Genomic DNA, 15,552 nt, shown 5'->3' with positions numbered 1-15,552 from the left:
TCCTGACAATGCTGAATTTTGGTGATGGTACAAATTTAACGGAAATTAACTTCAGTACTAGACATCTTTCTTAGTGTTAGATTTACTAAGAAGGAAAAGTGGACATGCAGCCCATAGCAACCAATCAGATTCTAGCTATAATTTTTAGAATGCACTAGATAAATGATAGCTAGAATGTGATTGGTTACTATGGGCAACATCTCCACTTTTTCTTTTTAGACGTTTTAGTAAATCTACCCCTTAGTAAGTATAGTGTAAACCTTTACAACTTCTAGTTTTAACATTAATTTTAATTTTTGTTTTAGCAGTCTTCAACGTAATTGTTTAACATGAATGAATAAAGTGTTTCCATGAAAAAAAGACATTAATGAATCTGTTCTTGAGCTAACTAAATCTAACTTTGTACTTTATTCTGGACTAACACGTGAGCTAATTATACTTTAACAGTACATCCGCGTATCGTACGATACAAAGCCAGACTCTCTTCTTCACCTCATGGTGAAAGAGTGGCAGCTTGAGCTTCCCAAACTACTCATTTCTGTACACGGAGGACTCCAGAATTTTGAAATGCAGCCTAAACTGAAGCAAGTGTTTGGAAAGGGACTGATCAAAGCAGCCATGACCACTGGGGCCTGGATATTCACAGGGGGTGTCAGTACAGGTGAGAAGTTTGCTAAATTATTGCATGGTAGCTGATTAGTGATTGGTTTTATTCAAGTGTTCTGTGCTCTTGTGAATAATCACTACCCACTAGTTGGCTTCCCAGCATATGGTATCACAGCACAGTTTATAGTGCCATAAAATATGATATAGTAACATCTTTATTTATAATAGCACTGACAATGACTGATGTGGACTCCCTGAGAAAGATCAGAATTTTTTGAAAATTTCTTTGCTACATAAGTTTTGTATTTTCTAAAACATATCCCAGGGTGGGATGATGAAGCTTAGGGGTAAACTGAATACACAATTTTAGAATCCGACTGAGTACAGAACCTAATCTGAATCAGCGTTTTTTATTCAAACTAAGCAGTTTCCTAAATGATAAATATTTTCTTTATTTACAGCCCTAAGGATTGATAAGTCTGTATCCTGTTACCTAAACAGGATACAACTGACTGAATATTAATGACGCTGAGAATCGCAAAACTTGTTTAGACCCCTCATGAATCCTGAGTGTGAATCCCCATTGTTGGTAGATTTTTATACTATAATCTAAAAACTATTTTATTTACATGTAATGAAAAAATGTGTCCCTGTCATGTTGTGATCTTTGTTGGTAAGACATTGATTTTACAGTGTATAATGAAAATAAAGGCCTGCTATAGCAATTATTTACTGATCTTGAGTACATTTACACATTTACTCCCATCATGTGATTTGTTCCCTGTTGTTTTCAAATCAGTGGTATTAATACTCCGCTTTATATTAACTATTGCAGGTGTCATTCGCCATGTGGGTGATGCCTTGAAAGATCATTCGTCCAAGTCCAGAGGACGGATATGTGCCATAGGAATTGCACCTTGGGGTATAGTAGAAAACAAAGAGGATCTCATAGGAAGAGATGTAAGATATTTAATGCCAACCAAATAGTTATGCATTCCAACAAATGTGATCTGTGATGATGAGTGTGAATGAGCAGTGTTCCTTAGTATCCATGGACATAATTTATATAGGATAGTGCTTTTGTTACAGCTATATCACACAAAAGAAGGAAAAGGTCCGTACTAGGTAAGGACTTTCCTCAATTATCCTATAGAGCAGCTAATTGTCATTTAGCTATAGCTTAGTGATATTTATTAGTTAGTGAATTTTAGCAATAGTAAAATACAGAGTAAGAGAGAGTTTAGTTTATTTTGAATTATGTCAGTCAATGTGTGCAATAAAATATAATAAACTAAGGATTCGTTAAATAATGTATTTATCAACCAATAAATGGCTGGTTTGGAAATAACATATACTTGAATACTGGTCATAATGTTGTCATGTATATTTTATTGACAGGTAACAAAACCTTATCAAACCATGTCTAATCCCCTGAGTAAGCTATCTGTACTGAACAACACTCATACGCACTTCATCCTAGCGGATAACGGCACACTCGGAAAATACGGAGCAGAAGTCAAGTTACGACGCCAGCTAGAAAAGCACATATCTCTTCAGAAAATTAATACAAGTACGTTTAACTCAATAGTTTCTCAGTGTCAAGATCATTGGTCGCTTTCTTTTTCTGATCTCCAGCATTACGTATTCTTCCGTGAAGCGCAAAAAAGTTTAAGGAAATGTCCAGTAAAAGGTGTTTTATATTTAATACATTTGAGTAGCAGTCTATAGTTTTTCCTGCTAGTAAATACTTTTTGTAGGTTGTTTATTCACCCACTGACAGTTTCTGGCTGTGGTTGTAGTTTAATTTTGCGAATATGGGAGAGGAACACACTGATGTCACTGAAAACCTCTATGAACGACTATGCATGCAACATCTTCATCATGTATTGCAGTCCATGGCTAAACACTGGGCACCAGAGCTGGATTAAGACTTCAGGGGGCCCGGGGCACTTAAGACAGGGGGGCCCCTAAGATCTAAAATTAAGGGCATAGTGACACATCCTGCATTACATCAATTACAGCCCACAGTATGACACTTACAGCTCTCCCAGAGGGCTCGCTTAGGTTGTCTACACAAGAAAAATCATTGCTTCCACAAACTAAAATACTGTACATTAAAAGAATCATCAAAACACCACATTAAAATGGGTATTGACACCACACATTAAAACTAGCAATGATATCACACATTAAAAATACCATTGATAACGTACACTAAAACTAGCAATGATACCGCACGCTAAAACTAGCAATGATACCGCAAATTAAAATACCATTGATAATGCATCATTGGGCATGGCCAGGCCACCCTCCTACAGTCAAAAAACCTGCATTGTTGTGTACACCATTGAACGGTCACCAAAAATTGGGATTGTCCCACTAGAATAACAATATTTCACAGACTTTGCTGCTCTCTCCTACCTGTTCTTCTCACTTTCACCACCTGTGCTGCAGGTTTCTTTAGTTGCTGCTTGTCTGGATCATGGAATGTTAGGGGCCCTATTTGAAAAAAAAATGGGTACATTTAGAAAATTACAGCCACCTCCAGCGTTAAATCAGTACCACCTATGATTAATAATTAGGCCTTCCTCCATCCCCAACATTAAAATAATAGTATTCACATTTAATAAATAAACCTATTTCCCTCCCTACAAATAGCCCCAGCAATAAATTAATAGTATTTACATTTCAGAAATATACCTATTTCCCGCAACCGTCACTACCATTAAATAATTCATAGGCACATTTAATAAAGGGACCTCATTCTCCCCAAACTCACCCCCACATTCAGTAGCGCCCAAACCACCCCATCTTAAATTAATTAATTGTCCCCACTATTGTGCCTCTTCCCCCCCCTTTTTCCTCATGCTGTGTCTCTCCCCCTTTTTCCTTATGTGCTTCTCTTCTCCCCCTTTTTTCCTTACTGTGCCTCTCTTCTCCCCCTTTTTTCCTTACTGTGCCTCTCTTCTCCCCCTTTTTCCTTACTGTGTCTCTCTTCTCCCCCTTTTTTCCTTACTGTGTCTCTCTTCTCCCCCTTTTTTCCTTACTGTGTCTCTCTTCTCCCCCCTTTTTTCCTTACTGTGTCTCTCTTCTCACCCTTTTTTCCTTACTGTGCCTCTCTTCTCCCCCTTTTTCCTTACTGTGCCCCTCTTCTTTCCCTTTTCCTTACTGTGCCCCTCTTCTTTCCTTTTTCCTTACTGTGCCCCTCTTATTTCCTTTTTCCTTACTGTGGCCCTCTTCTTTCCTTTTTCCTCCATAGTGCCTTTCTGCGTTATTCCCTTTTTTTTTTTACTTACCTTTCTGTTAGCTTCATTCGTCTCTTCTCTTCTGTCTTCTTGTTTCTTTCCTGGTCCTCTCCGCCCTGCTCCTCACTGAATGACAGGCGTGACTTGATGACGTCACGCCTGTTATTCAGTGAGGACAGTGCAGAGAGGAGGGAGGAGGAGGGACGCCAGCGCCGCGGTGAGGTGAGTATATTTTTTTTTGTTTTTTCTTTCTTTTACTAGCCTGCTCCCCCCACCAACGAAGGGAACCCCGAACACGCCAGCCCGCAAGCCCCCCCTCCCCCCAGGCGCCACCGCCGGGGGGCGCCATTGAAAAAAAAAAAAGGAGAATAAAAGAAAACATCAGAGGTTAGGAGCGCGGCGGCGGGGGGCCCTCGGGGAGAGGGGGGCCGGGGGCACGTGCCCCCTGTGCCCCCCCCCCTTAATCCGGCTATGCTGGGCACCTATTAAACAACTCTTGCTATATATTAAAAGTCAATAACACATTTTTAATCATCAATGATATGCTATTACAGGCTAAATGCACCATGGTGACTTCCAATATCCTTACAGTAGGCAGTATGTTATTTCTTTATAATGCATGTGTGTTCCAAATGAGTGAGCATTGATGTGATTTCACAAATGAGTATTGATGGAACTTGAAAGGGTTTCATGTTAAAATGTACAAGTTCATGTTCTATATTGAAACTTGTGTATTATAAGAAGTGAAATTCTCCCTTCTTTAAAATAAGGATATGAGAAGTCGCCTCAAGATTCTGTGACCTGTACCTAAACACTGGTCCTACAGCCCTTTATACAGTCACAGAAGTCTGTGATGGCTTTGAAAATCCTTATAAATTGCATAGGGCAACATTTGTATTATTTGTGGGGCTGTGTGTAACCTTTTTCAGCTCCTTTATTTTATTTTTATGAAACTGTTTAGTTGTTTACACGATAGTTACAATGCAATATTCATGGGAAGTGTATATATCAGATTGTACTGTACTTCCATGGAGGACACTGATAATGTGACACATGGGCTTCCCTTTGTCATCCTATGCCTGGGAATACAGGTGAGGCAGGGACAGCAAAGGGATGCTCAGCTGTCATCTTGGGCACCTATGTTACAGTCGTATGGGTAACCACCTCAATAAGTATTGAGTATGAAAGTCTGCAAATAGAATTTTAAGTTCGTTTTATCTGAATGATCAATCGTTAATCAGTCATAGGCTGAAATCACACATACTTTTATGGTAATCCCCGACTTAAGCCATTGTAAATCAATGACGCCATAACTATATGAATTGATTAAAGTGAATATGCAAATGAGTATACTGTGTAGCTTTGAAATACATTCAGGAATGGACGTGTGTGCGGTAATATTCCCATGTGCCTGCAACTTATGTGGCGGGACTGTAACAGGGAAGTGGTGGGTGAAATATTTGAAGAGTTGAAAAGTGATTGTGCTTTGTTCATGTCACAGGGCTGGGTCAAGGTGTGCCTGTGGTAGCACTCATTGTGGAAGGTGGTCCTAACGTAATCTCCATTGTTCTGGAATGCCTGCGAGAAGAACCCCCAATCCCAGTAGTTGTCTGTGATGGAAGTGGACGAGCTTCTGACATTCTCTCTTTTGCACACAAATATTCAGAAGAAGCGGGGTAGGATTTCATGTTATACATCAGGTTTCTTGTGTTCCTGTGGGACCTGTTAGTGCAGTCGAAAGTCACCTTCTGACCACATTTTTCAAGATGCCTAATAATCTGATTTCAGTAATATTATTACTGGGCATCACAGTTGATTTGGGACCAATTTCCCATCAGCACAGCTAATATCAGCATGTAAGACAAGTTTATGTTGGGTAATACTCTACCAGTTCCTATAATAGTACCATAAATATCCATTTAAACATTTATATAGCAGATTCTCAGCATGGTTACTCCATGAGTACTTGAACACAAGATGTTTCTTGCCTTATTGAATCTTAATAAACAATTGTATAGTTCCAGGGATTTTAACATTTATTAACTAGCAGTTATCTTTTTCCTTATTTTGTGCTAAAATAATTTTGTGAACCATAAACTATTTTAGTTATTTGTTTATAATGTACAATATTTATAATAATATTCGTCAATTTTGTTTAATATATGTGATCATTTAATGTAATTAGTTTTAGTACTACTCTTTTCCTTTTTCAATATTGTTTTTAATTTTTGGGATTGCAGATATCCCTTTAGCAGCAGTTTTTGTATTTAATATATTTGATATTTATTTCTCACTTTTTGCTTAGATTTTTTTGTGCCATATAAGATTTTTTCTTTTTTTTATGTTGCTTGCTTTGGCTATGTTCTTTGGTGTGTATTTTTTAGGATAATCAGTGAATCTCTTCGTGATCAGCTTCTCGTTACCATTCAGAAAACATTTAACTACAGTCGGAACCAGGCTCACCAGCTGTTTGTTGTCCTGATGGAATGTATGAAGAAAAAGGAACTGGTAAGTAGTAGTACTTTAGTACTAGTATAGTAACAAACTGTGGAATTCAGTACTGGACCCAAATACATATATATATCAATCTAGGATTAGTGGTCAAAGTGGAAATTTAAAACTGGCGGTATGCAAAATGTAAAGTGAATTGAATTTAATATATTTACAATGAAGACAGTAGGAGAAGTGGTGGTATGGCATACCACCGTTACACCCCCACTTCCACCACTGTCCAGGATGTAGAAAGCAATAATGTATATGCCCAACAGGTTGGCACCTCAATGGCATGAAACCCATTCAAAGTATTGGGCATTCTAGTTCAATAAGGGAGAGACACTGGCAAGGGCATAACTACCATGAGTACAGGGGAAGCAGCTGCTATGGAGCCCACAGCTGGGTGCAGACAGGCTTCCCTGTTAAAGCCCCATATGTATGTGTTTTTTTTATGGGGACACTCAACAAATATTTGCTATGAGGCCCACAAATGTTTAGTTACACAACTGGTCACAGGCTATACATACATATCTTTCCGGGGTTTATTGGTTTGGGTAGGCACATTATTACATTTGTTTCTCAATAGATAGTTTATAATAAAATAAATTTAATTACATTCCTTTTAAACTCTTCATTGACAAACATTACTCTCAAATCAATAAAATGTATAAGATCTACCTATTTCTATAGACCAACACATGCTTTACAAACACTATAACTATATTCTGTTATATTTAACTATCATGTACTGATTGCCATGTCACAGAAACTCAGCATTTGTCATCCATACTTCTCATTTGAATATGTAGACAACAATACTACTTTTTTTTAGCTAATTTTCTATGTGCACGTTCACTACTACATTGGTCATATTTGTAAACGTATTATTTTATGGTGCTTCATCTAATTAGATGTTTCAGCACTTCTGGTAACCTTCTGTCAACTAGCTGAATGATTTCATTCGCACTCCTTGTACGACAATGGATTTAATTTTGTTCATTTGATGTGGACCCTAACATTTTAAAGGTGCTTTCAGTCCTAGGACCAAATAATGGCTAATAAGGGATTGCAGGTTGACATCCTTTCTTTTATTGGGTGAAGATATATAGCAGATCTCCAGACAGTTGTGTCTGGAAGGTGAAAACGTGGCCTCTTGGATGTTGGAAGTGGTGAGACCATGTTATAGGAGAATTGGCAACCTCACTGTCCAATAAGTGGGTAAATCATTAAGAACAGAAAGGAATGATGCATTTTCCTTCTAAAAGTGATTCATATGAAGCTTCAACGACAATAAGTTTTCTTTCTATTGTATTTTGTTTGATTTCCAACAACATAATAAGGATATATGTATCATTACATAGATTCATTCTCATTTAAAATGCACACTATACGATATAGGTTGTGTTTAAGGCCTTTCTACAATATTGCAAACTTTTTGTTCAAATTTCTGATATTCTGTGCATCTAGCTAGGTTTAAAGGATAACAAATATTACATTGCTGTTTCTTCCTCCAATAAAGATTTTTATGTTTGGTTTGTCTTGTCTGTGTGACTGGTCACTGTGTCATTACTGGATACATTCCTCTCCCCTACATACCATGGATGTCTAGCTGATCATGGGACTGTGTCTAATTAGCAAACAACTGTGGTACTAATGGATTTATCAAAGCAGTCATACGGAATGAATTGCACAAAGGACCAGCTTTATGCTGTTCTTACAGTAAGAAATGCTTGTATTATTTAATTCTTTCAATACTACCGTTTCCGGAGACAATCTCCCACTTACATGTATCTGAGAGTCAGCTGACTGCCTCAAAAACATAAGGATTGGAATAAATTGTAGATTTCTTATTTTTTTCTTCTGGCAATCACAGTATTAGGTTAAAATACATCTGAACATTACAATTTCTTTAACCGTTGCTATTTTATTTATAGATGGCTAAGCGAACAACCAAAATACTAGTTTTTGATTTATGAGTCCATATTTAACCAACTATTATAGATCTGTACCTATTCTGTTAAAGGTAACTCCACCTATATATTTTTTCATACACAAACACCCGACTACATTGTCTTGGGGGTATATTTACTAAACTGCGGGTTTGAAAAAAGGGAGATGTTGCCTATAGCAAACAATCAGATTCTAGCTGTCATTTTGTAGAATGCACTAAATAAATGAAAGCTAGGATCTGACTGGTTGCTATAGGCAACATCTCCACTTTTCCAAACCCGCAGATTAGTAAATCTAGCCCTTGGTTTCTTTTTTACAGATAGAGAGTTGTACTTGTAACTGCCTCAAGATTTTAAATAGTTTTCCCTGTAAAAGTCTTCTCATCCTCTAACACTCTAGGCATTCAAAGTATGACAAATTATATGCTAGAATCCTGCTTAAAATTCCATTGGTGTACTTATAGCCTGCAGTGGGCTCCATCATATTTTCAAACAAGGGTGGATTAAAACAGACATGGGGGTAAATGTATCAAGGTTTGAAAAAGAGGAGATGTTGCCCATAGCAACCAATCAGATTCTAGTTATCATTTATTTAGTACATTCTACAAAATGACAGCTAGAATCTGATTGGTTGCTATAGGCAACATCTCCACTTTTTCAAACCCGAAGCTTGATAAATTTACCCCCATGGGGTAGATTTATCAGACGTTCTAAAATGAAAAAAAAGTTTGCACCACAGCAGAATGAATTAACTCTCTTCGACCCAGCTGTCACAGCTCATGTACATTGGCAGAAATACATCATTATTATTATTATTATTATTATTATTATTATTATTATTATCCTTTATTTATATTGCACCAACAAATGATGGAGCACTTTACAGAGATTGTCTAATCCTTCCTACCAGTCCCTGCCCTAGTGGAGCTTAAAGTGTATATTCACTACCACATGGACACATACACATAGCACAAACCAGCGGTATGTTTATGGATTGTGCTAGGAAATCAGAGCACCAGTACTGCAAAGCATTAATGGTAATCAGTGCGCCACTGTGCTGCCCGTGAATTATTAACATGATTTGATATACAAATTTGTTGTGAAATATGTATTCTAATTCCTAATGAGGGCAGACTGTGTGTTGTTCCTAAGAAATGTACACCTTGGTTTACATATATTTATATGGTATTTTAAAAGCAATCTGGGGGTAAATGTATGAACATGCGGGTTCTTCAACACCCGCGTGTTCAGCGTGTTCGGCGATTAAATTTCAAGCGGCGCTGCATTGTAAAGGGAAGTTTCCCTTTACAATGCAGCGCCGCTTGAAATTTAATCGCCGAACACGCTGAACACGCGGGTGTTGAAGAACCCGCATGTTCATACATTTACCCCCTGGGGTGATCTAAAATGAAAGGACCATGTTGCCTATCAGAGTTATTAATAACATCAGATGCCAGAGCAAAAAGTGCTTCATCATCACCTCACTCCAGTTATTCATCATCACTCTTCACCCCAACCTAATTATTCATCACCCCCATTGTTTTCCTACTACCTCCTCTCCCCTTCCCTGTTACTCATCACCTCCCAGCCAATATTTATCATCTCCCATAACCAACCCTGTTCACCCCCTGCTGCTTCTCTTACATAATACAAGCCGCAGGGGCAGCACGTTGGCTCAGTGGTTAGCACTTCTGCCTCACAGCACTGGGGTCATGAGTTCAATTCCCGACCATGGCCTTATCTGTGAGGAGTTTGTATGTTCTCCCCGTGATTGCGTGGGTTTCCTCCGGGTGCTCCGGTTTCCTCCCACACTACAAAAACATGTATTGGCTGCTAACAAAAATGTCTGTGTGTGTATGTTAGGGAATTTAGACTGTAAGCCCCAATGGGGCAGGAACTGATGTGAATTGGTTCTCTGTACAGCGCTGCGGATTTAGTGGTGCTATATAAATAAATGATGATGATGATGAGCTGGAGTCCATCCCTGCATTTGATCACTTGATGCTATATAGGCTGGAAGAGAGCTGTTTGGTGATGAGGTCACTATGGCACCACAATCTGAACCTATCAGTGGCTGAGAACTGCATCATCATTTCATCAGATGCAGCCAGGGATAACTCTAGCAGACACTGTTACTGCTTCTGCCTCTGTCCCAATTGAAGAACACAGCAGGCAGCCTCATAGCCAATAAACGATAACAGAGAACAATTACCTGCACTTAGCTCTCTATCAATAAAAGTGTGCACACATGACCAGATACTGACCTAACCACTGCACTGTGTGTTGCAAAAATATAAAATTGTCACTCTTTAAGCAAACCAGTATTTATGAAATCAGCTGACTGGAAGTGCGAAGGGAAACATTAAGCAGTGTAGTCACCTCTAATATAAAATAAAAAGCTAAATAAATATTTATTATCAAACATGACCATTTGACTAATTTTGAAAGTATTCTGAGACAATAGTCACATAATATTCTGTGAAGATAAAATACACCTTGGTATCTATATATAAGCATTTTGTTGTATATGATCCAATGTAATATGCAATGTGACCATATCCACCTACCAAAGGGGTCACTCCAATGGGGTTTTACACAATATATTAGCATTACTATGGAATAGATTTTCCTAGTCTACATAATGGAGATTGCTTTATTGTTGCTCATTGTACTACCAGCATTTTACTAGTCCCCAGTCTGTCCCACAGTGTCCAGTCCCAGCTCTCTCCCTGAGCAAGGGGATCACTTTCTCATTTGGTCACATTCCTTGGTGGGCAAACTGGATGAGATTAGGCCAATCAGTTGTATGTCCTTGTAGCTGAATCAATTGTGGATCACAACTAGGTTTGTTACAGTGGTCAGTGGAGGGGGAAGGCCCGGCCCTAACAGCGGTTGGACTGAGCGGCCCGGGGGGTCACTGCCCCCCTGCCCCCCGGGCCAGCCCGCCCCTGGGCACAGACATGGAGATATTGACACATGTGTGGCCATCTTAAATTACAGCCCTACACTAAAAATAGGTAGTGGTAAGCCTCCGAACATTTTGTGCGTCTATAGATGAACACATGATTTATTTAAAGTAATGCATTTTTAGTTTCATTAACAGTCACATGCATGCACCTCTGCTAACTTTCAGATTTAAATCAATTTTAAGTACAACTTATCATACTATACACAAAAACCACTGCAAAGCATTTCATAATTTTTAATGGATCATATATTGTGTTTAGGAGCCAAAAAAACAACTTTTTGAGCCCAGAGAGTATTTATTTAAATACCTTGATCTCTGAAACTTAAAAAAGTGACTCATAAGAAGGATAGATGGAAGGTTCTGAGTAGCACTGTTGGTTTTAATTTTCTGTAATCATAAGCAGCCAGGTCCAGGTTATGCCCCTGGGCAAAGGGGGCCTCCATTCCCCCGTGAGGGCCCCCCCCCCGGTGAGCCGTGCCACCCGCCCCCCCGGCACTTACCTCCTTCTCCTCCTTCCCCAGTGCGCTGTGCGCTCTTTACTGAGGAGATCTCGTGAGAGTGAGACTCACGAGATCTCCTCAGTAAGGAGACTACAGCTCGCCGGGGAAGGACCGCAGTGAAAGTGCTCAGCAGCATTGATTGGGCTGGGGGCGCCCCCGCCCCCGACCGATCAATACTGCTGCTGAGCACTTTCAAGGGCCCCCTGGATGCCCGAGGCCCCTGGGCTGTAGCCCAGTTAGCCCTATGGTTAATCCGACCCTGTAAGCAGCTATTTATATAGCGCCACTAATTCCACAGTGCTGTACAGAGATCTCACTCACATCAGTCCCTGCCCTATTGAAGCTTACAGTTTAAATTCCTTAACACACACACACAGACTAGGGTCAATTTGAAAACAATGAATTATTCTACTAGAATGTTTTTAGATAATGGGAGGAAATAGGAGCACTCGGAGGAAACCCACACAAACATGGGGAGAACATACAAACTCTACATGGTCGGGAAAAGAACTCATGACCCCAGTGTTATGAAGCAGAAGTGCTAACCACTAAGCCACTGTGCTGCCCTAACGATGAAAAGACTGCTCTTTTGATCGTGACTTTTTGGGCTTGAAAGATTGACATCTATCATATTGGCAAGTTCAAGGGATCAAATTTAAGTTGTATACATTCCATTTATATTTAAACACAGTCTTTAGATGTATATAGTTGGTTAAATTGTGAAGATACATTTTTAAAGGAAAAGCCAAATTTTAACGGTTTTATTTCTGGAGTTGCATCTATTTATTTTTAGTTTAAATCTTTCCCTCAGTATCAATAATGTGTGACTTTTCACTATACTGCCAGCAGCTGGCACTTAGCTATAGCCTAGCTAGACTAACATGGCTACACGGAGAAATGCAGCAAGAGATTAGATAAAGTGAAATCTAGCTTTTATTTTAGAAACGCAGTGGATATGCACAAACAGTGATTCATTATTAATAAAACTGAGAGTGTGAACTATAAGAAACACAAAAACATTTTATTTTCATTTCATTAAGGAAAGTTAAGCAAAAAATTGTCCAAGTTTTCTTACTCAAATTTTCTGGACAAAACTATGTGGCAATGCAAGGGTGCAAATTAATTTATTATTTTGCACATATGGAAAATACTATGGGCCTCATTTAGAGTTGGAAGCAAAGTCTGTTTTAGGCGCATCAACCAAAAAAACACTATCACGCATGTGCAGCAAGCACCATATCCGCCTGCATCTTGGACGCAATTAACCCTTGCAACAGCTTGCGGCTTACTACGAGGGAAAGGGCGTAACGCGGACTTATGAAGGTGTGACCCAGTAAGTAAATCCTAGACGTAGTAAGGCACAGACGCAACACACGTCAAAAAAGAGCTAACACTGTGCGGCAGGAATTAGATGGCGCAATTAGTTAGCTAGTTGCAGGAAATGCTCGCAGCTCGGTAGGGTATTACGAGTGGAATGCAACTGGGGTTGCTTGCTACTCGTAATACCCTACCAAGCTATGGCACACTCCCACTCCTCCACATCTTAGATGCACATTGCGCCCGACTCTAAATGAGGTCATATATGTTTTTTCACGTAGCACACAAATACTTGATAGCTTATTTGTACACTGAAATTTAAAGTTGTTTTAGGACATGCTCTACCTCAATTATAAATCTGTCCTCACATTTTAAATTTACCACCCCTCTAATACAACATGGTTTTGCCTTACTTACTTACTTTTGCTTCACTCTCCTTAATGAATCAGGCCCTCTATCATTAAAACTACATTCCACGGTATGTCAGCGTCTGCGTGAATATGTTATAGCTGCCTCAGTAACTATTTACATACCTGGGTATTTTAGGACATTTAGGAATACAACTGAAAAAGGGCTCAAACTTCTGTCCATGGTTCCTAGTTAATTGAGCTAGGGAATGTGGGCTGCCTGGCACGCAATTAATTATTAGTGCGCTAATATACCATCTTTAGCAATAAAGCAGATCAATGACTACAAATAACTGCCTTGTTCTATAACCTTGTGGAAAAATTGTGAGCTTACATGTTCAAAATGTATGCCAAGACACAGATATGTATTAGGCTCACTGTGATTACACAGTTTTTAGGTTAAAAAAAAACACATATGTTCATCAATTTCTACCCTTCAAATACACAAACTACGAGCTGCCCATAGCTCTTTAATAGAGCTCTACTGACACGCCATGGATGGATTGAGTCCTACAATGCCGAGAGCAGCGGCTACATATGACATACGTTTGATTAGAATGGGAAAAATCACTATGTAATACTTAGTAGGAAGATGAACATTAATTTATTGAACTTATTTACAGTGCTTGCCAATACCATTTCTCCTTTGAAGCATTCCATTGTATTATTGATCTTTTTGTAAAAAAAACTTTTTGGATATTGGAGCTTAATATTTTTTTCTTTCAACCACAAGTCATTGAATCATTGCATTTCCCCCTTAGTAACAGTTTACATTAATTTTGTCTCCTTAATTAGTTCATTATTGCCCTCATAATTAATAAATAAATAATTAATTAATGCCCCAATAATTAATAAATCTATGTTGTCACCCTTCTGTTGTGCAAGGCAAGATAACTCAAACAGCACGTTATCTCACCTGTCAGAACTAGGTCCTAAAAAGGTGCCTTTTTCTGGCGGTTTTGTGTGCAATTTTGCAATCCGCTGCTTTCTATATTGCACAATGTACATGCTTCCCAAATAAGAAAAATTGAGATTTTGATTTCAGAACTGGTGATTTGAAATTATGTGGTTTGATGTAAGATTTTTGCCTTTAGTACATCTCCCTGCTAGACTATTAATATATTCCATCAAGGGTTTAAGTTTCATTTAGAATTTGAGCCAATATTTCTAGAAGAGGGAATAGCACCATGCGCTGTTTACTAAGGGGACTATCAGCATGTTGTGAGAGTGCTTTACACCCAACTAGAGAAATACAATATTGATGGTCAGCAATGTACAGTGCACACAAACCCCATAAATACATAATTGGTGCTGTCATCATGGGTCATATAATTTAATTTGTTTTCATGAAAACATACTATAGTACCATATTAGTACAGTGGTCATTACACTACATCTGTGTTTTCTGGCTGCACACGTGCAACTCCTGTATGTAGAATGGGACTGCACAGTCCAAAGATCATGAACTAAAATTGCCATCTCTGTTTGCTGAATGCTATGCTTTGTTTTCTCAGTACCGTTTTGTGCTATGTAAAATGAGTGCACAATTCTGTACAAGCCAGGGCAGGCACAGCTAAAATAACAAACTGTCTAAATGAATAAGTAAGAACTGTAAATAATGAGACCAGTGTTAACATAATCACATGTTTGTATCACAAGACGGGTACAAGTCATATACACCAGATTATTATTTATCATTGTGGAAGACATAATGTATAACCTAAAATATTTCAAGATTGTTTAATTGTACTGTAGTTTGTTTTGATGCCAGTCCATGCAGACATTTTAGTAATCATTGTGATATATAGGTAATATCCCACACACTTTTACAATATGTATGTTCTGCTTACAGCACACAACTGCATATGTTGTGTATTTAACAGTTCACAGTAGGATTTGTATCATTTGTGAGATTATTTAATAGGTCATGCTGTTTTTCTTAATTTATTTACTCACTATATGCTTAATACAGATAACTGTTTTCCGTATGGGATCAGAAGGTCAACAAGATATTGAAATGGCTATTTTGACAGCTCTTCTGAAAGGTAGGTGAAGTATGTAGTTCTG

At 38.5% G+C, this 15,552-nt stretch overlaps 1 protein-coding gene across 1 annotated transcript in view; it reads left to right on the top strand.

The window, feature by feature from the left end:
• The window catches only part of TRPM1 (transient receptor potential cation channel subfamily M member 1), a 163,691-nt gene that overhangs the window by 106,990 nt on the left and 41,149 nt on the right, over nt 1-15,552 (top strand). The window contains exons 4-9 of the mRNA XM_075208119.1: nt 448-661; nt 1,442-1,566; nt 2,005-2,176; nt 5,353-5,527; nt 6,236-6,359; nt 15,458-15,530. Of these exons, the coding sequence (XP_075064220.1) occupies nt 448-661; nt 1,442-1,566; nt 2,005-2,176; nt 5,353-5,527; nt 6,236-6,359; nt 15,458-15,530 (883 nt within the window). The remainder of the gene's footprint in view (nt 1-447; nt 662-1,441; nt 1,567-2,004; nt 2,177-5,352; nt 5,528-6,235; nt 6,360-15,457; nt 15,531-15,552) is intronic.

This window comes from Mixophyes fleayi, chromosome 4 (assembly GCF_038048845.1).
Source record: "Mixophyes fleayi isolate aMixFle1 chromosome 4, aMixFle1.hap1, whole genome shotgun sequence".
NCBI classification, from domain to species: domain Eukaryota; kingdom Metazoa; phylum Chordata; class Amphibia; order Anura; family Limnodynastidae; genus Mixophyes; species Mixophyes fleayi.
This window is presented reverse-complemented; position numbering and strand designations above follow the sequence as displayed.